Consider the following 22,809-nt stretch of genomic DNA (forward strand, 5'->3'; position numbering starts at 1 on the left):
GAATAATTGCCATTCCTCCATCTTGATTGTGAAATTATCTATATTTGTGCTTAATTCCATGTGTAAGATTGATCACCTTTTACATGTTTTATGATCTCAATTTAAAATCTGAAAAGTGAGAATTGAGAATGCTAAAATTGGATAATCTAAGTTGTGATGTGAAACGAAAGTATTTGCATAGCCTTTGTGACATTTAGATTATTGCTTAATGCTGATTTCATGTTAGTTTAATTAAGAGATTAATTAAAGAGCATGTGATTTAGAACCTAGAACATCTGAAAAGAGCTAGGTTAATTTATAATCTGTCATTCACTTCAAGAAAAGGATAGCAATTAGGCATTAACAATTGGGTAAACAAACAACACGATTCTCCTCCCTATTATCTCATCTTGCTCAACTTTCAACTGTGTTATTTAAGTTTTCTGAATTACTTTCATTCTTTTTAAATCATAAATACTTTTGATTTGCCAAATAGAATTATAAGTATAGTTTATTAGTAATTAATCCAATTCCCTGTGGTTCGACCTCAATTGCGTGAGTATATTGCTTGATTGCATGCACTTGTGTAGTATTTAATAATTTTCGCAACAATAGCCCATAGTTCTCGAGACAAAGGGGCGGGCGAAGGAAATCTAAAGGAAAGGAAAAGGAGGCTTCCACTGTTAGAAGAACTTCGGGGGTTAAGACGAGAAGAGGAAGCAAAAAAGAAGTAACTTTGATTGAGAATCTGAAGGAGTTACCAGGTAATCTTGAAGTAGCATTGGCCAATTGTGTTGAGATTCCAATACTGAGTGAACATAATTTTGGCAATGGCGAGGAGGCAGCCACAAGCATGCCCCCCCACCTTCGCCATGAGGTGCCTTTCCTAGAACTGTCATGGGCTACGTAGGCCTACGATAGAAAGAACCCTTCGAGGTTTAATCCGTGAGTCAAATGTAGATGTGTTGTTCCTGGCTGAAACTAAAGTGGGAATGGAGTTTATGAATGTCATCATGAATAGGTTGGGCTTCGTTAATGTTGTGGGAATAGGCAGTAGTTTTTGTTTGGCTTGGAGGCAAGGGATTGTGATTCATGTTAGGAAGATCTTAGACTCGGGGATCCATGTAGTAGTTCTGGAGGCTCGCGGTTTCTGTCAGTGGCATTTGTTTTGTATTTATGGAACTCCTTATGCAGAGCTAAAGGAAGAGTTTTGGGACCGGTTTACGACGAAAGTGGCTAATTGTGCAGACTCTTGGGTGGTTATTGGGGACCTCAACGTGATTTTGGATGACACAGAAAAGGTAGGTGGCAGTACGTTTTTGGCAAGGGAGGGCAATTTGTTAAGCAATTTCTTGTTTGATACTCTTGGCGTGGACTTGGGTTATCAAGGAGTGAAATGCACTTGGCATAACTCGAGAAGGGAGAAGCAACGTAGTCGCAAGAGATTGGACAGGGCCTTGGCTGATGCTTCTTGGTGCTTGGCCTATCCAAATTCCAAAGTTTCAAATTTGCCTATTGTGGGTTTAGACCATTCGCTGTTATTGCTGGAAGTATGGGGAGAATTGGAAAAGCTATTTTACCGTTTAGGTTCTTAAAAGTCTAGACTTCTAGCCCTGAATGCGAGATGGTGGTGGAGAAATCCTGGAAAAACAGTTTTCATGGCAATAGTGATGTTATACTCTCTAAAAAGCTTCGTGTCACAAAAGAAGATATTAAATCCTAGAATCGCAATTCATTTGGGTTCTGCGATGTTAAGCTGCAAAAGCTCAATTAGGAGTTGGTACTCGTTCAAAATGCCCAAATGTCCCCTAAAAACATGGAGTTGGAAGCGAGTATTCATCAGCTGGAGATTCTGGAGTTGGAACATAAAATGGAACGGATTTGGAAGCAAAAGTCCAGGGAAAATTGGCTTCGTTTTGGGGATGGCAATACAAAGTTTTTTCATGCATCGATTGTGATTAGAAGAAGAAGAAATTCGATTAATGGTGTTAAGGATGATGAAGGGAAGAGGCTGCATAACCATGACAACATAGGGGATTTCCTCAGGAAATTTTTTTGTGAAGTCTTTGAGTCACAACACCCTGATATTGGCAGTGAGATGGAGACTCTGCTCACAGAGGTTATCACGGATGCTGAGAATGAATTGTTATGCAGAACCCCAAGCTGTGAAGAAATTCTAGGAGTGGTGTTCGAGATTCATCCTCTAAAGGCCCCTGGATCGAACGGTTTCTTGAGAATTTTTTACAAGAAATATTGGAGAATTGTGGGTCCGCATGTCTGTGAGATGGTGAAAGATTACTTTACTTTTAAGAAGATTAATAAAAGACTTAACCACATGTTCCTGTGTTTAGTACCAAAACATGTGAATGCCACTAGGTTTGACCAATTTTGGCCAATAACTTAATGCAATATTTGTTATAAGATTATCTCGAGAATATTGACAGATCAACTTAAATGAATTATTGACAAGCTGGTGTCACTGTAGCTTTCATACCTGGGAGGTGGATAGTTGAATGTTCTCTTTTGGCTCAAGAAGTTTTACACTCTTTCAAAACTAGGAAAGGGAAAACTGGGATTATGGCGGTTAAGTCGGATATGAGTAAAGCGTATGATCGCCTAGAATGGAGTTTTTTTATTGCGGGTGCTGAAAGCAAACGGGTTTCACGAACATGCCTACACTCTCATTATGAATTGTGTCACATCAGTTTCATACTCAATTTTGCTCAATGGTGTGCCCTTGGCTCCCTTCAATCCTAACCATGGCTTGAGGCAAGGAGACCCTTTGTCTTCGTATCTGTTCATTCTTTGCATTGAAGTGCTTTCCAAACTTATCCTGCAAGCAGAAGCTTCGGGAGATTTGACTAGTGTGCGGGTTGCTCAAAATGCCTCACCAATTACACATTTTTTTTTATACAGATGATGCCATATTCTTCTGCCATGCTACAAATCAAAATGCTGGGGCACTTATGAAATGTGTAAGGAAATATGAATTGTGGCCTGGACAGCGTGTTAATGCCAATAAAAGTGGAGTTGTCTTCTCTCCTAACACTCCTCAATGTGGTAAGGGGGACATAAAATAGACACTTGGTATGAATTGCCTTACATCAAAAGAAAAATACCTTGGGAACCCGTTCTTTTTTACGGCTAGAAAACAAGAGGGTTTTAATTTTCTCAAGGAAAAAACTATGTCTAGATTGGAAGGTTGGAAAGCTAAATGCTTGTCCCAAGCAGGAAGAACTATTTTGGTTGGATCGATTTTACAGAGCATTTCAAATTACTATATGTCTACGGCTAAAGTGCCTAAGTCTACATGTGAAGAACTTGACAAGATGCTAGCTCATTTCTGGTGGGTTGGTAAGGCTGAAAAGATGCGCTACTACGCACTTAAGAGTTGGAATGATATTTGTCAACCGAAGAGGAGCGGAGGCCTGGGGTTTAGGAAGTTTTTTGACATGAATTTAGCCTTGGTGGCTAAAATGTTCTGGATGATTCTTCAGGGGGAGGAAAAGATCTGGGTACATACTTTGATCTCTAAATACTGCCATCATTCAGATGCGTGGTCTGTTGAAAAATGTACTAGAGATTCACACTGTTGGCAGAGTCTTTTGGAGGCTTGCCAAATCTATCGAGAAGGGGCAGAGCTCTTAATTGGTAAAGGTAGTATTGAATTGTCGGATAGGCCTTAGATACCGGCGAAAACAATGGAAGAGGTAAAAAGCAATTTTAAGTATAATCGAACGCACGCTTTTTGAAAGGTCTCAGATATGTATCTGGAAGGTAGTAGAGTCTGGAATGAGGATATAATCAAGGCTTGCTTTAACGATGAAGTGGAAACTTTGATTCTTAACATCAGACCTTTGGTGGAGGACAAAGATGTACTCTTTTGGAAGGCTTCCAAATCAGGTAAGTTCTCCGTGAAAAGTGCTTATTGGGTGAGTAAAAATTTCAGATTCAAGGAGCCAAACAGGGTGTGGCCGAGCTTTGGAAGTTTGATATGCATCCATGTTTAAAGCTACTGCTATGGAAAATGTGGTCTAATGTCCTCCCGGTTAAAGCTAGATTGGGTTTCTTTGGTTAGGATGAAAACTGTTGTGCATTTTGTGAAATGGAAATGGAGTCAGCAGCCCATGTTTTCTGTCAATGTAATTTCACTAGAGGTCTTTTGTTTCAAAGTCGATGGGGCTTCAGGGTGGACTGTATGCATTGGAATGCAGTTACTAATTTTTGATTATGGCGGGTAAAGCTAAAGGACAGGGAACTGAAGCTGGATGTGGCTTGTCTGTGTGATGTCCTCTGGTTTTAGAGGAATAGAATCGTGTTTGATGGTACTGGCTGCAACGTGGAGCGTACTGTAAAAGAAATTAGTGTGCGTTATGTGGAAATAGAGACAAGGTGGTCAGCAATGGAACCATGCGAACTTCGTATGATGGATAGTCACCTGTCGGAATTGGTGAGCCTTGAAGATCTTTGTTGTCTCCAAACTAATGCGTCAGTGGTTCATGATGCAGCTGGTTTGGAAGGGGTGATGATTTTGTTGGGGGGGGGGGGGGTTGGGTTGCGAAGAATTTTGTTAAGGTAACAGTAGTCCTGAAAGGGGAATTGCTTGCTATATCCTACTGGCTCTCCGTAAAGCCAAGGATCGAAACTTGGTGAAGATTCACATTCAAACTGATTCACATGTGGTAGTTCAGGCCCTTAAGACAGGTACTCTGCCTTATGGCTGGGGCACTTATTCTATCTTTTAGTCTTGTTTATGTCTCTCTAAGTGTTTTGATGTTATGTTTTTTTCTCACATTTCTCTTGATGTGAATGTTGTGGCCGATGCCTTAGCGGGTTGGACTAGGTGTGCTAAGGTGCAATCGGTGGGTTGTTTTATGGAAGTGACCCCCTTTGTGGCTACTAGTTTGGTGTAGCTTGTTTCTTGTTTTCCAACAAAGCTTACTTAATTATTAAAAAAAAGTATAGATAGTGCAATAACACCGTTGGTGCTTTATACTCCAAAATAAAATATTCATTAAATAACTATATAAATATATTTATAGTAAGTAAATGGTTGCAAACCTCTCCCACGCCATCATTATAAAATTTGTGTTACTTAACAACACATGCACTTTCAAAAAAAAAAAAAATAAATAAATAAAAAGAGAGAAAAAACACATGCATGCACCATGAATTAAACCGGTCTTTATTATTGTATATATTATGTTTAAAATTAATGGTGGGTTTAACAGAGCACATTTGTCCTTTTTTACTATAAACAAATCCTCAAATTTGAGAGAGAAAGAAAAGTGGTTCTGAATATATCTTAAATAGATATCTTACACAGCTTTTTCTGTTTTTAATACATAATAAATTAATTAACCTAATCCAAAAGCTATGACCAAAAGCAAAAGCTCAAGAGTACGAAAATTCCAAATATATATTTATTAGTACTTTGCTTTTTCACAAATATATAATAATATTTAGTCCTTAATTACTTTTTCTGTTTGTAGAAGGGGGACCAATTAAGCTAAGGCCAGCCTGAATTTTTAAATAGTAAGATAATTAGTAACGAGAATGGCATTATGATATTTGTCCTATTCTTGAAATGGATCTTTCAAAAAAAAAAAAAAAAAAAAAATATGGAAATCGGAATAATTAGTGTATATTATTCTTATTTAATTCAAATTCTTATTGTAAAAAAATATAGTTAGTTTTATCAAATTATCTCTTGATCAAGTTTTTATTAAATTTTATTTTGAAAAAAAAATTAATTTATAAACTATTTTAAAAAATATAAGATTTAATTTATCAATTAACAAAATAAAAATCTAATTATTAATATTTATAAAATACAATAGGCCAGTTTGGCATAGCTGTGCTGTGGGAAAAAGTAGCTGTAATTGTGATGTAGGAAAAACAGCTGTACCAGAACGGTAGAAAAAAGCTGAGCTGAGTATTTAGTAAATAATAAATTTTAAAGTGCTGCAAATTGTTAAAATTCTATAATAATAATAATAATAATAATAATAATAATAATAATAATAATAATAATAATAATAATAATTCCTTCAATAATAATAATAATAATAATAATAATAATAATAATAATATTTTAATCTAATTTATTAAAATCACAAATATATATAAAATTTTTATTTTTTTATATATTTTTAATTATTCTTTTATAGTATAAATTTATATGTATTTGATAAAAATAATTTTTAATATTATTAAGTTATATTTTTATCAATTGTAAAAAAATTATAGATTATAAGAAATTTAGGTTGATATGGTTTGTTAATAATAAAAATATAAATATAAATATAAAATAATTTTTAAAATAAAATTAAAAATTAAAAATTAAAAATTTAAATATTATTTATCTTAAATATGTTTTCTTTCAAAAAAAAAAAATAAGTTTATTTTTTGTAATATATGATAAATAATTAAATAAATTTTTAGTAAAAAATAATTTATTATAATCTTTTAATCAAAATAGTTTTTTTTTTTTTTTTTAAAGTTGGATTGTACCAGGTTTAGTTTTTAACTGTAACTTTTCTATAAATTCTTCAATAAGCTATTTTTTAATTACTTACCAAACACTTTTTTGTCACAGTTTTTTTGAGAAACAGCTTTTAACTTTTTGAAAAACTGTGCTAAACTGGTCCAATATCTAAGTTAGTAATTACTTATTTATATAAGATATAACAATGAAAAAAGTAAGTAGTCAGTCCCACTCTTTACCTATTAATTAAAAGTTTAACCTAACTATATCTATGTTATTATATAGAGCATGATTATTTGGCTATTTTAAGAAGAGAATGGTAAAATGCATTACTGATGCTTAACACTTTATTTGTTGTCATATCGTTATTAGTGTGATTAAGTATCGGGCATAATTTAAGAAAATAACTTTTAGGGAATATATATTACTAACTAATTGTAGAGTGCCACTTACAGGAAGTGCTTGGCACTAGGGGTATTTGTTGGGATCACATCCAATGATTTTAGGCCTATCCAGATCCGATCCAGTTATATATTGGATGTTAGATTTTACCATCCGATCCGATCTAATTAATTTCGTCATCCAATCGATCCAATATCCATTAGATGTTGGATTGGATCGATTCTATCCATTGGATATATTTCATATATATTTATTGGTTTAATTTGGATTTATCTAATATTTTATACCTAGTATTTTTTGGATCGGATCGGATCGAATCCATCCAATATTTTAGGTCCAGTATGTATTGGATTGGATTGGATTCATTCATTCCAAGAAAAAAAGAGTAAAATTTTAATGTTAATTTTCATATATACATATAGATTTGACGTATAACAATATAAAATCTAATTACTCATCCAAACTAAATAAAAATACTAATTAATTCGATTGGATGTTGGATGTATTGGAGTTTTAGACACCCCATCTACTATCCGATCCGATCTAATTAGATATTTAAAAATAACATCCAATCCGATCCGATCACAATTACATATTCAATATTTGATATGGTCGGTTAAAATTGGATCGATCAGTTCTTATTGGATTTGATCGATTTATGCATACCTTTATTCGGCACCAGTAGTGTCCAATAGCAATGCTCTTACATGCTCAATATCATAGTGATGTGGCACACATTTCGTAGTAGTAATTTTTTATATTATTAATTTATTAAATTAAGTTGTGTAGGCTCAATATTAAAATATACTAATAACAATATAAATCTATTTGCGGTGCTTCACATCTTAATCTTAATGTATTCCCTCCATTATCATTTTTCTATTATATAAGTTTAAACTATTTAATCAATACGTAGCTTTAAAGTGGTGGTGGTGCATATGGTATATGGTAGTAGTTGCATGCCAATGTAAATTTCTTCGAAAATAAACTCACTACATATAATAATACTATATATATATAATATTCATGTATAATAATGCACTTCAATTACTTTGTCTCTCTCTTAGATCATCTCTCTCTATATAAAGAGATTCAAAACTCTCTTAAAGATATCATATAGCTTTTCTGCATTTGTTAGAGTATTTTTATATATATATATATAACCAGCCTCATCAAATCGACCAATAATCCAAAATATCATTATCTCTTAATATTATAGGTAAATTAAAGTATATAACTATAATATTATTATTAGTGTATATGTAATTTAGTTGGTTGATATAAGTGTTTGTATTGGTTGTACAGGAATTATTAAAAATAAAATATTATTAAAAGTGCCTATCTAACGGCAATTCTTGGTTTAACAGAATATACTTAAAAATAAAAGAATATTCTGTTAAATTTAACGATGTTAATAGGTTTGATCTCCCGTTAACAAATAAATAAATCCAATAATTAAACCAAAAAATTAAACAATCTTCTTTTTAAATTTAAAAAAAAAAAATCAGCTTAGCCACATATAACTCTAACAAACCCATATTTCCAATTTTTAAAATTTTTTTTCGTTTAATCGTTTTCTCACTCTCAGTTGGAGTCGACGATTGAAAACCATTTGGGTTCTTACGATTTGTTCTACGATTGATAACCATTGCTTGTCATTAGAGGATCATAATCATGAATATGGTTTGGGTTCTTAATCTGTACTTTCGTTTACAAAGAATAACAATTGGAGGCATGGAAGAAGAAAAAAATTTCTCATTCGGAGTCGATGATTGAAAACTATTTGGGTTCTTAATCGGATCAAGCTCTCTAACTCTTCACCCGATCAAGCTTGGTTTCAGTGTTTTTTTTTTAACTTCTTTAACCCGATCAATTTGGGGAGGAGAAGGGAGTGTTTAATTATGTTTTCTGGGTTTAGAGATCTGTAGTTTGAGTAATTTTTCTTGTGAGAATTTGGAGTAATTATGAGATTCTGTTATGGTTTGTAGGGTGGTGCTTGCGCCCATGACTAGATGCAGAGCTTTGAATGAAATCCACGGGCCGACTTTGGCTGAGTACTACACGCAAAGATCCACCCAAGGTGGATTCCTCATCATTGAAGGGACTCTGGTCTCCAACACCGCACCACCGCACCAGCATTCATTAAAGCCATATATATTGCGATATGAGATTTTGCAAAGATATAGTTTCATTAAACTCATATATGTTATTGTTGTTGTTTTTAATTATTAGATATATATATTATATACAGCTCTGATTTTTGTATCAACCATGCACTCTTGGTGTTTGATGAAAAGACGAAATGGGTTTATATATATATTTTTGAATGAGCAATAATTGAGAGTAGACCTCTCCGCATTCATTTTACAATTTTTTTGATAGACCTCAGTTTGTTTATAAAAGGAGGGGGCGAATATGATAAAATAGTCTATTAATATCAGTCTTATTTTTTATATATACTCTGGTCTCTCAGCATTCATTTTAATTGTGCATAGGCACCACCGCACCAGCTCCAATGGCGGAAATCACTTCACCAGAAAGGATCACTCTGTTTTCCCCTTACAACATGGCCAACTTCAGTCTCTCTCACAGGTAATTCACCCGATCAAGCTTGGTTTCAGTATTTTTTTAGCTTCTTTAATTTTTAAGCCCATATGAATTTAATAAATGTAATCACTATATCATGACTACATTACACATTGTATTTATTTATATGTAATATATATATTGGTGCAGACAATAGTATACTTACATTGTACAAGAGTTAAAGTGGTACATTTATTGGTGGAAAATCATATATCCTCCGGCCTTTAGCCTTTTATTGTGTACAAAAAGATACCACAATAATATGCCTCTAAACATAACGATGGGAAGTGATCAATAATATCAGATTTGCCTATAATTTGCCTTTTGACGTGAACGTTAGCTTTCTTCTATCTGACATCAGAGGTTGCTGACTTTTTTTGTAATCTAAGCAATACCAACGATTTCAATGGCCTTCTTTTCCAAGTTTCCTCCTCTTTCTTTATTTCTTTTTTTTTTTTTGTATTCATTTCATATGTTTCTTTTCTTCATTCTTTGCTTTTAGTTTTTTCAATTGCTTATATGCTTTCTTTTGATGATTGATTCTGATCTTTTGATATTAATATTATTAGGTTAGATTAGATTAACTCTAATTGTTGGGATTTGAGTACATAATCATGACAAGTGCATATACTATTATTGGTATGTTTTCTTTTGATAATTAGTTGATATATTATATTTTAGTGAAAAAGAAAATACTATTTTTGGGATTTAGGTGGATAATGCTGACAATTGCATATCTAATTTTCAGATTTGCCTATAATTTACCCTCTAAACAGTAATGCCCATATTTTTTTCTCATTCTTCTACTGAATTAATTTCACTACTATATGCATTATCATTGGTTTGCGACACTTGTTGTTGTTGTTGTATTTGTGATAGAGGAAGGCTTGGTATATAGCAAGCTACGCCGCCACTACTAGGAATACGTGCATAATCTTGTTCAGTTAGTGTAGTTGCATTTTAATCATCATCATCTAGAGTAATGCCAATATTTTTTTCACATTCTTCTACTGATTTAAATTCACTACTATATGCCTAATCATTGGTTTGCGTCACTTGTTGTTGTTGTGGTTGTGATAGAGTAAGGCTTAGAATATATGCTTCATCCTTGTTGTGTTTGTTATTGGTTTCATCACATTGATCCAACAATGTCAATTGTAGAAATTCTTGTAATCTTCCTTCTCTTTGCAATATGTTGATATATTGTGCTTCTTTGCAGCATTCATTTTGTATGTAGATCCAAAACGAACAATGAGTTCAAAGTACAATCAATACACCAATTCAAGCAGCTGAACCAATAAAAGAGTAGGGAGAAGTTTCACTATACTCTTTTTAGTTTTTCAAATAATATTCCATATATTAAGACTTTTTTAATAATTTTTTCTTTTATTTTAAGATCGAACATTTTCTTTAATTTTAGTTACATAATGTTTATTTTAAATTTTGCAAAACTTATATCTTGTTCCTCTAAATTCTCTATAAGTAAATAATAAGTATTATTTTGTTATGACTTAAATATACCCAATTATATTTTACTAACCAAATATGACAGCACATATTACTTGAATAAAACAAATCATTCGCATGATCATACATTTAGATACAATCTAAATAAAATAACAAAGAACTAAACTCTAAATAAAACTAATATTTACGTGCCTCGGCACGTAACTTTAACTAGTATATATATATATATATCTATTGAAATGTCAAGTTCTCATTATAGAACATCAGCATCTCCAGAAGAAGATATTGTTACTGCGTCTTCCACAGCAACACAACCCTTACCTAAGCTTCCTCATCGAAATCTACTTAACACAGGCACGTATATAAATATATATATTTTGTATTCATTATTATTAGTAGATATGAATTAATTTTCTTTAAATTGATTAATTTGTTCAATTAAATCATTACATCTATCATGAGATGTATGTATATATTTAAAATAAAAACTAAAAATTTTCAATACTAATGAAAGTCACTGCTTGTTCGAGTCACGTGGCTGTATAATATTGTTAGAACTTTGCCAGGTTCTAAACAACTTTATACAACCGCGTGGTTTGAGATTATAAATCTCAATCAAAATCTATAACTCAAGTATAAAGAAGGAGAAAATAAAATAATTTGAGTTTATGAGAAAAAATAATAATAAGGATTCACAATGAATCTGATATATATATATCTTTATACTAGCAAAAAGTTACGTGCGAGGCACGTATATTAGTGTTTAAGAAAGTTTAATAATTTAAATATGTTCTTAAGTTAATCAAAAAATAAACTAAAAATTGATGTTCAAATACTTAAGAAAACACAACTTAATTGTTGTGTGTAAGATAAAAAAGAAAATTAAAAATCAATCTCTAAATTGTTGATAATTGAAGATAACATTTGTTTAAAAATTATAGATAAGAAAATAATGATACTTATGGGTAGATTTTAATCTTCTTTTGCTTCGACAGAGACAATAGTGTAATTTTTATATTTTACACTTTTCATTCTAGTCGAATCCGCATATAATTGAGTTGTCCATTTTTTCGTTGATAAATTGAATATGGTAGTGTCGAGTCACGTAAATATTAATAAAAAGAATAAAATATAATATCTTACCAATTTTGTGTTGTTATAAGGATGTCTAAAAATACAATTAAAACTTTTAACTTTTTATAGAACGACAAAAGTAATTAAAATTCATGATACAATCAACTTGTTTTGGAATAATTTAGTGCTCGAATAATTTAGAACTATAAACTGATGAAGTTAGAGCAGTCAGTATTATTAAATACAGTAATACTCATTGTTCTTTGAAGAGCTTTGCGAGGTGAAAAGACAAGTAGGTGCTTATGTCTAATATATTATATACAGAAATCATTATTCAGTTTTAAAAAAGAGATAGAAAAATAAAGAAAAAAAAATTATACCTTAAGAATTATAAGATGTTCAGAACCTTCATTATCTCATTTCTTCCAAACACAATCTTGACTTTATTGTTCTTTGTTTATTTTTTCTTAATGAAATAAAGAAAAGTAAAATGCATGAACCTGCGTATTCCTTTTGCATCACAGGTAGTTAGATTAAAATATATAAATAAGATCCAAAGATTGGGTAGATCGATGTCATGTAAAATCTGGAATGTTGAGTTAATATTAAAAAAACACATAAGAATCAAATGTAAAATTAGGACTTAAAAGGAACAATCACATAATATCTAGCTAAGAAGGTTATACGTAATGGGGAAGCTCATCTAACTTTCTCGCACTAAATTAAACAAGACATATATTTCAACTTCTATTGTCAGAAATGCGAGTCAAGTGACCATTTCTGAAAATATACACATAATACATTTATAATACATAATACAATAACCACAAACATTATTTGTTGATCGTTGAAGTTGATAGATAGACATTGTATTAAAAGGAATACTGAAAAGTGAACCTTCTGCATTCTCTATGTTATAAAAATAGTAGACAATATGGGAAGTTAATCCAGCTTGAGAGGAGTTCGAACAGAAGGGACAGTTCCAGAAAAATTAAGATTTTTCCTTTTGTAGTTAAATTTTTCCCTTTTAAGAAGATAACATACTCTATTTATTGGTTGTATGTCCTTTGTTACCAGAGTTAAAGACTTGGTTCCTATTCTATTAATTCGGCAGTGGAACAAATCGACACCTGCATCTGATAATCACACCCATTCAATTCTTCAGAAAATTTGAAACTCATCGACAAATTCAGTGACATGGTAAAAAAACTATTCCAGACAAAGCACAGTTTCATCGCATTAAAACAATGAGCACACTTAAGAAACAAAGCCATATTGTGACTCAATTGACAAGAAGAATCCAAGTAGTAAATTGACATTATAATTAATATTAATATAAAACAAATAAAACAAAGTGTATATTAAAAAAAAGGGGAAAAAGTACCATTAGTTTCTGGTTCTGCAATAGCTCCTACTTTGAAAAGGTATGCAGCCTAATACAAAAGAATCAGTAATTAGACAAATAAAACAGATAAGATAGCAAAATCATCATTAACCAAGTACTTGTGAAAATATGAGTTACTCGAATTTGTTGTGCATGAGCTCTTATCTTCCTCAGTATTTGCTTCTTCTCTTCTTCCTTTTTCAAATCTAGTGTATACCGGAACCTACGAGAAGCATTCAGCACAAGCCCCGCTTGCTAAACAAAATTTAATATTAGGTGAAGGAAAAACACAAATCTCAAAAAGCAAAAAGATACAATGAAGATGAATGAAGTTGAAACGAATGAATGAATGAAGAAAAAGATACCCTCCATCGGCGGAGACGATCGGCAGAAGCATTTTTGTCGCAGGTGAGGTCTAAACTAATGCAAATATCAAAATTTGAAAATACATTTTTATTATTATAACAAAATATCTTAGAATAAATTATTTTTTATTAAAATAAAATATTTTAAAAATGTTAAAATAAATCACTCCCATGAATTTCTCATAAACTAAGAATTCAGTTATATAGGCACACTTTATATAGAATAGATATATAAAGTGCCTATTTAACGGTATTTCTTAGTTTAACAGAATATACTTAAAAATAAAAAAAATATTCTGTTAAATTTAACGATTAGGTTTGATCTCCCGTTAACAAATAAACCCAATAATTAAACTCAAGAAATTAAACAATCTTTTAAATATTAATAATCTCTTTTTAAATTAAAAAAATGATCTTAGCCACATATCTCTCTAACAAACTTATCTTGGGAGAATATTAATAATTTTTTTATTTATTTTTTAAAAAAGAAAAATATAGATAAAATGTCTAGAAAAGATAATATAAATGTGAGACTGTACATGAGTTGTCCCTTGTGTAATTACCTAGAAAAGATAAAATGTATAGATAAATATATATATGTGAGACTGTACATGTAAGAGAATTTAATTAAAAAAAAATAATATAAATAATTACAGAATGGGCAACTCATTGCTATCGGGGAAGAAGAAGATTGATTGTGTTCGCTTAAAGATTTTTAGGCATGGGCTTAAAAAAATAAAAAGAAGATGAAATGATTTACCTTATATGTTTGTGCTTATTTTTAGTTTTATTTTTAATTTTACCACCAAGAGGAGAAAGTTGAAAAATATTAGAATCTGAAAATATTATTGGTACTTATTAGTAATTTGCAAAGAATGTAAAAATCTATAAATATATAGTTGTGTAGCTATTATTAGATATGAAATAAGATAATAGAACTTTTTTCAATTAGAAGATTAATGTACATTTTACTATTAATAACATACATTATTATAACACAACTATGTTTTACTTACTAAATATACTGACACATATTTTATTTTTATAAAACAAATCGTTCAAATAATTATACTATTTTAATTATTAATTCAAATAAAAAACTAAAATATTAAATAAAATTAACACTACGTGGCTTGACATGTAACAATCACCTAGTATATATATATGTATTTAAAAAAAGAAAGATAAAATCTTGATGAAGTACAAAAGTTACAAGCATGATTCATCTCCCAATTTAAGTTTTTTTGGTATTTAACACTATGTCAGTCCATTCATTCCTTTTAGGGCATTTTACAATTTTGTATACATTATTTTAATTAATTACAAAATATGTGCAAAAAAACTTATTATCATTTTCTCTTACACTTTTATATATAATTAAAAACTTTTTTTCAATTTTTATTATAATATATATATATGGTAATAATTATTGATTAGTATATATATGGTAATATTGGTTATGTTTATTTTTATGTTTACAATTATAATAAACATACTAATAATATAAAACATTTTATATATGTGTTTATTGGCTATGTTATTATATATAGATTTTGACGACAAAAAACTTGATCAATAATTTTTTAAAGTTAATACACATATTTTTCTCTTAATTTTTCTTTTATATTGTAATTACAGTTACTTTAATTTTCTTTTTCTAAACATGATTTAGTATGATTTATTGTTATTGTTATTATATTTAATAATTTTTCAGTGTTTTGATTTTATATATTATTTTTTTAGTGTACCTCAATTTAGTTATAATCTTTCAATTAAAATATAATTTACTTATTCTTAAATGTATTTTTTTTTCTTCTAGTATACTTCTATTTAGTTATAGTCATCTTGTGACCTCTAAGAGAAAATATTAGATAAGCTGTGCAATTTCACATTGCTTAAAGAAAGTCAAGTGTGATGATTCTGAGATTGTGTAAGTATATGTGATTACACAGTTGAAGTGCTTAAATAAGTTGATTGGTACCACCTATATCAACAAGATGCATCATATTTTTTGGTAGCTCATCACGTAGGAACTCCACACGGTGACCTCTTGTGAAGTTTTTTCATGGAGTGTGCGAGTTAAAACAAGGGACGCATGAAACACTCGTATTGGTTTACAGGAAGCATTCAAAAGTGACACTTTTAGTACATGATAACATTTTAGCTCCAACATATAAATTTTTTGTGATTAAGTGTATGATTTTTAGTCACAATAAAAAATTACTTGTGACTAAAATATAACATTTAAAATACAAGTTATCACTAATTTAGTTTTAGTCACATAATTTTAAGGATGATTAGGTTAGGTTTGGTGGCCAGGAATGATTACCTGATTAGAGCTTTAAACTCTGAATTTGTATGTATTGATGATCTTTGATGATCCTTAATTGGGCTTTGTGGCTTCTTCTTTTTTCTTAATTAATTAACAGAAAATTGGTCAACGTGCAATTCACTTTACCATGCGGCATTGAAAGGAGATTGTAAAATGGGTAAAAAAATCTTAGAGGAGCAACAACCTCAAAATCGACATGAAATAGTAAACTCAGCCATTACAAATTCAACTTGGGAAACTGCTCTTCATGTGGCCGCAGGAGCCAACCAAACTGAGTTTGTACAAATGTTGATCGACCATCCAGATATTGACTTGACTTTTCAAGACATACATGGCAACACTGCCTTTTCTTCAGCCATTGCTGGTGGTGCTATAAAAATCGTTAAGAAATTTCTCACTCTCCCAAATAATAATATTATTTATTTTGTAACAACTCGAGATGAGAAAGGTATGTCACCATTATACATTGCTTCATGGTTTGGACAACCTCAAATAGCTTCACTGTTGTATCAACATACCATAATTAACAATAATGTTGGTTTGGAAAATGGAGAGTACTTTGGAATATTTTTCAATTGTATCCATAACGATATCTACGGTAAGTATAATATATATACATTTAACTTATTATTTATATATTTAATTGTGATATTGTTTAATTTATTTCATTTTTGTGCAGACTTAGCCTTGAAAATGATTGAAAGTAGAGGTCATATTGTTCACCAACTCGATTCAAACGGTAGAACTGCTTTGCATATATTGTCTCGAAAGCGACCTATGGAATTTAAATTTGATCCACAAGCTATTGGAACATGGAGTAAGTTTATATTTTTATATATATATATATATATATACTTATAATATGAATACAAAAAATTTATTACAGTGTGTGCAATGTATATATATCGTTGTTGTAATATTTAATCTCCTGAATTTTTATTTAATAGATAATATAAAAAATTATTAATCAATTATATAGGTTGAATTTGCATTCAAGAAAACTAAATCCGTGCTTAGGGTTACTCAATCTCAAAACACAAATTTTTTATACAATATATTATTTAGTTGAAAAAAATAGTAATTTTGTGAAATAAGACGAATAAAATAATCTAATCCGACTTTAGATACAAAAAGAAAAAAGAATCTTGAGCCCAATTTAAGGCTCACTTTGTAATTATAAGGTATCATGTTGATATACCAAAGAAAATAAAATTAAAAGGAATTAATTTTCATTTGTCTATTGAAACTAAGAGCAATATAATTATGTATCACTGGTGGCCTTGCAAATAGTTGAAGAAATCATTGTAGTGATTTAATCTTAACATATATTTTTAATTGGGTTTTTGTTACTATATTTCTGTGTCTATATATATAGGTCGAGTTTGGTCGAAAATTTCATTTCAATCAGCACGACGACGACGTGATGAAATGCCAGCTCTGAGATTGGCAAAAGAAATATGGAAGAGAATTTTGGAACGACATAGCTATGAGTACAATGTAATTCGAAGCATAATTAGAAATCCATTCAACTTAGTGATTGAAGCTGCAAAGAATGGAAATTTTGATCTTTTGGTAGTGCTTCTTAGCATGAGTCCGGAATTGATTTGGGAAAAAGATGATGAAAACAACACCATATTTCACATTGCAATTTTGAATCGTCATGTGAAAATATTCAAATTAATACATGAAATAAATGTATTGAAAAGTGTTGTACGAAGTCATGAAGATGAAGCAACACACAACAACATATTACACCTTGTTGCCAAAAAACCACAACAAAGTAGATTGGATTCCATGCTTGGAGTAGCCTTACAAATGCGACACGAACTCTTGTGGTATCAGGTAATTAATTAATTAATAAATTTACTTTAATTATTATATTATTAAAATATTTTACAATATATTTCTTTTAAAAGAATAGATTAATGTATTTTTATCTATTTTGATATTTGAAATAATTAATTAGTTAAATTCTATAAATTCGCTATATATGGGAATTATTTCAAAAATACTGAAAAATTATGAATTCTATTTTTTTTATATATAATTTTTATGATTTTCTTTTCTTACAGATAATTTTTTTTTTTTAAAACAGACAATTATTTTTTAGTTTTTCTAAAAAATACAAATATTTATTTGTTTTAATAACATTGAAAAAAATCCAACTTTGTAAAAGTATAAATAAAAAAAAATACTTAAAAAAAATTCCATTTTTAAGTATGTTGTGTAAATTTCTAAAGGAGTTTTTATACTATATACTGAAATTTCATTTTTTTTTCTTTTTTATTGTGGAGTGAAATTTTTTTCAAAAATCCTGTGTAAGTTTTATGAACTGTTACTGTGTTAAATTTTTACTGTTGTTTCACAATTATTTTTTACTTATTCTATTGTTGTTTTTAATTGTTCTGTTTTGTTGTTTTACAGTTGTTTTAGGTTGTTTTATAAAAAGAAAATATTTTTTATAAAAAATTCTGTGGGACCGTAAAATTGTAAGTTTTTACCCAAAATTCAATATTTTTTGTAAAAACTCCATTTCTTAATTATATATTCTTTGGGCCTTTGGTAAATTAATGGGGTTTATATGGTGGGCCTAATTGACAAAATTTTACAAATAATATTTTTTTGGGAGAAGTTGAAAAATGCCTCTTTTTTGTATCTATTAATCAAAAATACCCTCATATTATTTTTTTTATTAAAATATACTCACTTTTTTGAGTGGAGTACCTAATATACCCTCACTTTCTACTTAAGTGTAGCATATAAGTTACATAACCTAAGGGGTCTTATGGGAATATCATCCATAAAAGTGGTTATATCTAAAAAAATATGAAAATGGAGATAAAAATTAAAACAAATAAAGTAAAATAGGTATACAATATAATTTTCTCTATTTTTTTTGGAGGAAATTACACTCTCCTTTTTATATTGTCCCAATTTTGCCCCTGTCACTTCAAGATACTCTCCATGTGACTCTCTTATGTCAGGGTATTTTAGTTACAATACATATAAAAAGAGGTATGTTTCAATTAAATATAAAATTAGAGGTACATTTGATTAATTGATTAATAAAAGTGGTATTTTTCAACTTATTCCTTTTTTTTTTTCCGCTTACATTGTTTATATGTTTTGGTCCTTGCTGTGAAGGTGTAGGCACAAATGTTTCAAATCTTTTGATTCCACAAAAAGTACTACATACTTTAATTACTTAATTAATTAATTGTCAATATTATTAGTGCTTTACGTGAATTTTTGAATGTTTGTGTTTTGTTTATAACGTTTCTATGTATAATGATTTATTACTTGTATTTATTCATAAATATTATTATTTTTTGTTACATAATAAAAAATGATCGTAACACACTCAAATATCTTTTGATATAGGAGGTGGAGGATATCTTAGCCCCTTCGCTAAGAAACAAAAGAAACATATTTCATCAAACACCGAAAGATATTTTCATCGAAGAACATACCGAAATGATGAATGATACCGAAAAATGGATGAAGAAAAATTCAAATACTTGTCTAATTGTCGCAACAATTATTCTAACGGTTACATTTCCAACGGCTTTCGATATCCTAGATCAAGGTAGTTATAATAGTATTAGACATAGCAAGAGTATTATTAGTCATAGTAGTGACCACCATACAATGATTTCTATGACACTTCTAACTATAACAAATGCCATAGCCATGTCATTTTCATCAACAGCCATATTGCTATTCTTGTCTATAATGATATCACGTTTCACTGAGAAAGAATTGGTTAGGAGATTGCCATGGACATTTGTAGTTGGACTCTCTTTGCTTTTCATCTCTGTCACTTCCATGATGCTCTCATTTTGTTTTTCCTCTTTTTTACACAATGCTTCATTAAGGCTACCAATTATATACTCTTCTCTTCAACTTCTTCCAATAGCTTTGTTTTTCTATCTTATCTTTCCTGTCCTTCGTGATACACTACATTCCACATTCTTTTTCCAAAATGACTTCAAATCAACAAATCATGTATTACAACATTATCAAAGGTAATAAAGCTTTATTATTAATATTTTGTCATTTTTATTACCTAGCTAGCTATAGCAAGAACATGTAATGGTTTGCTATGTACTTGATTTAGATAGTTTGCTTGTTTCTTGTCAATGATATCATTTTATGTTGTTTTCACTTTTATAAATATTAATATTACATGGTCTACCTCGGTTCTAGTAAGCGAGTGTAACTTAGTTATGCTTTATACACAACTTTTTACATATATAATTTATACATTATACTCTTATTATTTATCAGGCCTCATCTGATTTTGTTTTTGTTGACATAACTCTTAATATATATTCACACAACTCATTTAATATATTAAAATATATAGAATAGAAACTTTAGAGTATTAACTCTGATACAAGCTAGCTTCTATCAAGCTAACTACGTACATAGCATATAAAGGCGCAACAACGCTTAGCTCTAAGTGCAGGGTACACTTTCTTACCAAAATTTTAGTGTAAGTGAAGAATTCAAACTCACAGACAATCTCAATCAAGTGGCGGTAGTTTAAGTTACAAATCTAAGTATGAATACGATAAGATTAATCCATAATCACATAAAATATTTATGAATAATTGAGGCTCATAAACTGGACCAATGATAGAGCTCTTCAAGAGTTTTCTAATAGTATAAAGAACGTCCAAAACAGAGTTGGAGTCAAAATTTATGGTCAAAACAAGTTTTATAAAATTCTGGCTTTGCTGAACATATCGGGCTGCGACTTCCAAGAACAATACCATGACTCCTAGGTTAGAAACCCAAAAAAACTAAATTTTGAGCTCCAAAAAAGCATCAAACTTAATACGACCAATATACAATATCTTTCTTAGTCAAATAAAAGTATTATGAAATGGTTTATGAGCCCAGAAAGAGTGTAATGCTCACATAAAATATAATAGTTATTTTCATACTCCAATTAACACAAAAATCAAAGCTTTAAACTACTGTATTTATACTAGGGCCAGCAAAACGGGTCAGACACGATACTACAGAAATTAAGTTTCTTTTAATCTCTAAAACATGTCTCACCTGATGAATTTTCATAATAGTTCCTTCTACTAACTGTAATTGAACTGATCCAATGCTAATTATTGAGCATGATTTGTTATCCCAAAGCCTTACAGTTCCTCCATTTATTTTCTTGTAATTAAGAAATTATTTTTTATTTGGACAAATGTGAAATGAGCATCCAAAATTAATTGCCCAGTTAGTTTTCACAGAACTTTTGGCCACCACCATTACATCAGTACTTTCATATCCATCATCAGAAGCCACATATGCAATTCCATACCTTTTGTGATCTCCTTTCTTAAGTTGTGGACAATCCCTTTTCAGATGTGAAGTCTTATGACAAATGTAACACCTTTTCTTGTACTTTGACAGATATTTTCCTTTGTTTCAAGCTTCCATGGTTCTTGTTCTCTCTTTAATTAAATATTCCTCGAGATACCAGTAGGCCATCTGCAGAGTTATCCTCCTTTAGTTCTTCTCAATACTAATTAATTAAACTCACTTTAATGTTTTATTAGTTGAATCAAGAGAAGAAGAATATGGTAGAGGGCCACTATGAAAAACAGGTACTTTTAGTAATAATTTTATAGTCATAATATAATTTTTTGTGATTAAATGTAATTTTTAGTCACAATAAAAAATTACTTGTAACTAAAATATAGTATTTAGATACAAATTATCACTAATTTAGTTTTAGTCACAATTAAAAAAATAACAAGTATTGTTTAGGGTTTAGAATTTAGGGTTTAGGGTTTATGGTTTATAGTGGTTTTGACAAGGATAACATGCTCAAAACCAGGGGTATGGACGGTGTGGTAGATGGACTTTGTTGATTGGATGGTGAGTTGGGAACAGGGATTGGGAATGTTGATGGATTAGGTGAAGGGGTGTGTTATGTGAGGATGCAGAGTTGGTACCATTATTCAGGTCATAGACACTAGAAGCTAGTGTAAGAATAGATGGGATTTGAGCAGGGATGTGCCATTCTTGAGGAGTAATAGTTTCTGGTTCATTATAGGCTTTGTTGTATGGGAATTTGATGTTCATCCAAAATGACATCTTTGGATATCCTACCATTAGATGCAAGACACTTGTATCCCTTGTGGTTCAAACTATAGCCTAGGAAGGTGCAAGGTTCAGACCGGAATCGCATATATCTTATGTTTGTTTTATGGTTTGATGTTAGGAAAGCAATTGCAACCAAAGGTTTTAAACCAGGAATAATCAGGTTATTTGTGAAACATAATTTCTAAAGTGGTTTTGTGATTTAGAACAAGGGTAGGTAACCTATTGTGTATGAACACATCTGTCATAAAGGCCTCATCTTAAAATTTCAGAGGCATAGAGGATTGAGCAAGAAAAGTGAGTCCATTCTCAACTATATGCCTATGTTTTCTCTCAGATAAGCTATTTTGTTCATGAGTAGTTGGACAGGGATGCCTATGTAATACCCCAAGCTGTTGCGGAAACTTAGGAAAGGTTCTAAACTCCCCACCCAAGTCAGTTTGCACCATTTTAATTTGAGTCCCTTGATGTAATTCAGCTTCAGCTTTGAACATTTGAAACACCTTTAGAGTTTTAGATTTGTCTTTGAGCATATATATCCATACAAACCTATAGAGTATACATCCATGAAATGAATGCAATACTTGTACCCATTGTGAGAGATAGTATGGGAAGGGCC

General features: G+C 30.3%; 1 protein-coding gene and 1 long non-coding RNA gene across 2 annotated transcripts; one reads left to right on the plus strand and one right to left on the minus strand.

Annotated features, from left to right (window-relative positions):
- Positions 1–12,713: 12,713 nt before the first annotated feature.
- Positions 12,714–13,806, minus strand: LOC133030825 (uncharacterized). The gene is made up of 4 exons (XR_009684369.1): positions 13,745–13,806; positions 13,518–13,634; positions 13,380–13,428; positions 12,714–13,131 (listed from the first exon to the last, which is right to left on the minus strand). It is a non-coding gene; the product is annotated as an uncharacterized LOC133030825 (long non-coding RNA).
- A 2,423-nt stretch (positions 13,807–16,229) lies between these two features.
- Positions 16,230–22,248, plus strand: LOC133031551 (uncharacterized). The gene is made up of 4 exons (XM_061105080.1): positions 16,230–16,674; positions 16,756–16,893; positions 17,452–17,918; positions 22,144–22,248. Exons 1-4 carry the CDS (start codon positions 16,230–16,232, stop codon positions 22,246–22,248), a joined length of 1,155 nt encoding a protein of 384 aa, XP_060961063.1.
- The last annotated feature ends 561 nt before the right edge of the window (positions 22,249–22,809 follow it).

The sequence above is a fragment of the Cannabis sativa genome, chromosome 9 (assembly GCF_029168945.1).
Source record: "Cannabis sativa cultivar Pink pepper isolate KNU-18-1 chromosome 9, ASM2916894v1, whole genome shotgun sequence".
In the NCBI taxonomy this organism is placed as follows: Eukaryota; Viridiplantae; Streptophyta; class Magnoliopsida; order Rosales; family Cannabaceae; genus Cannabis; species Cannabis sativa.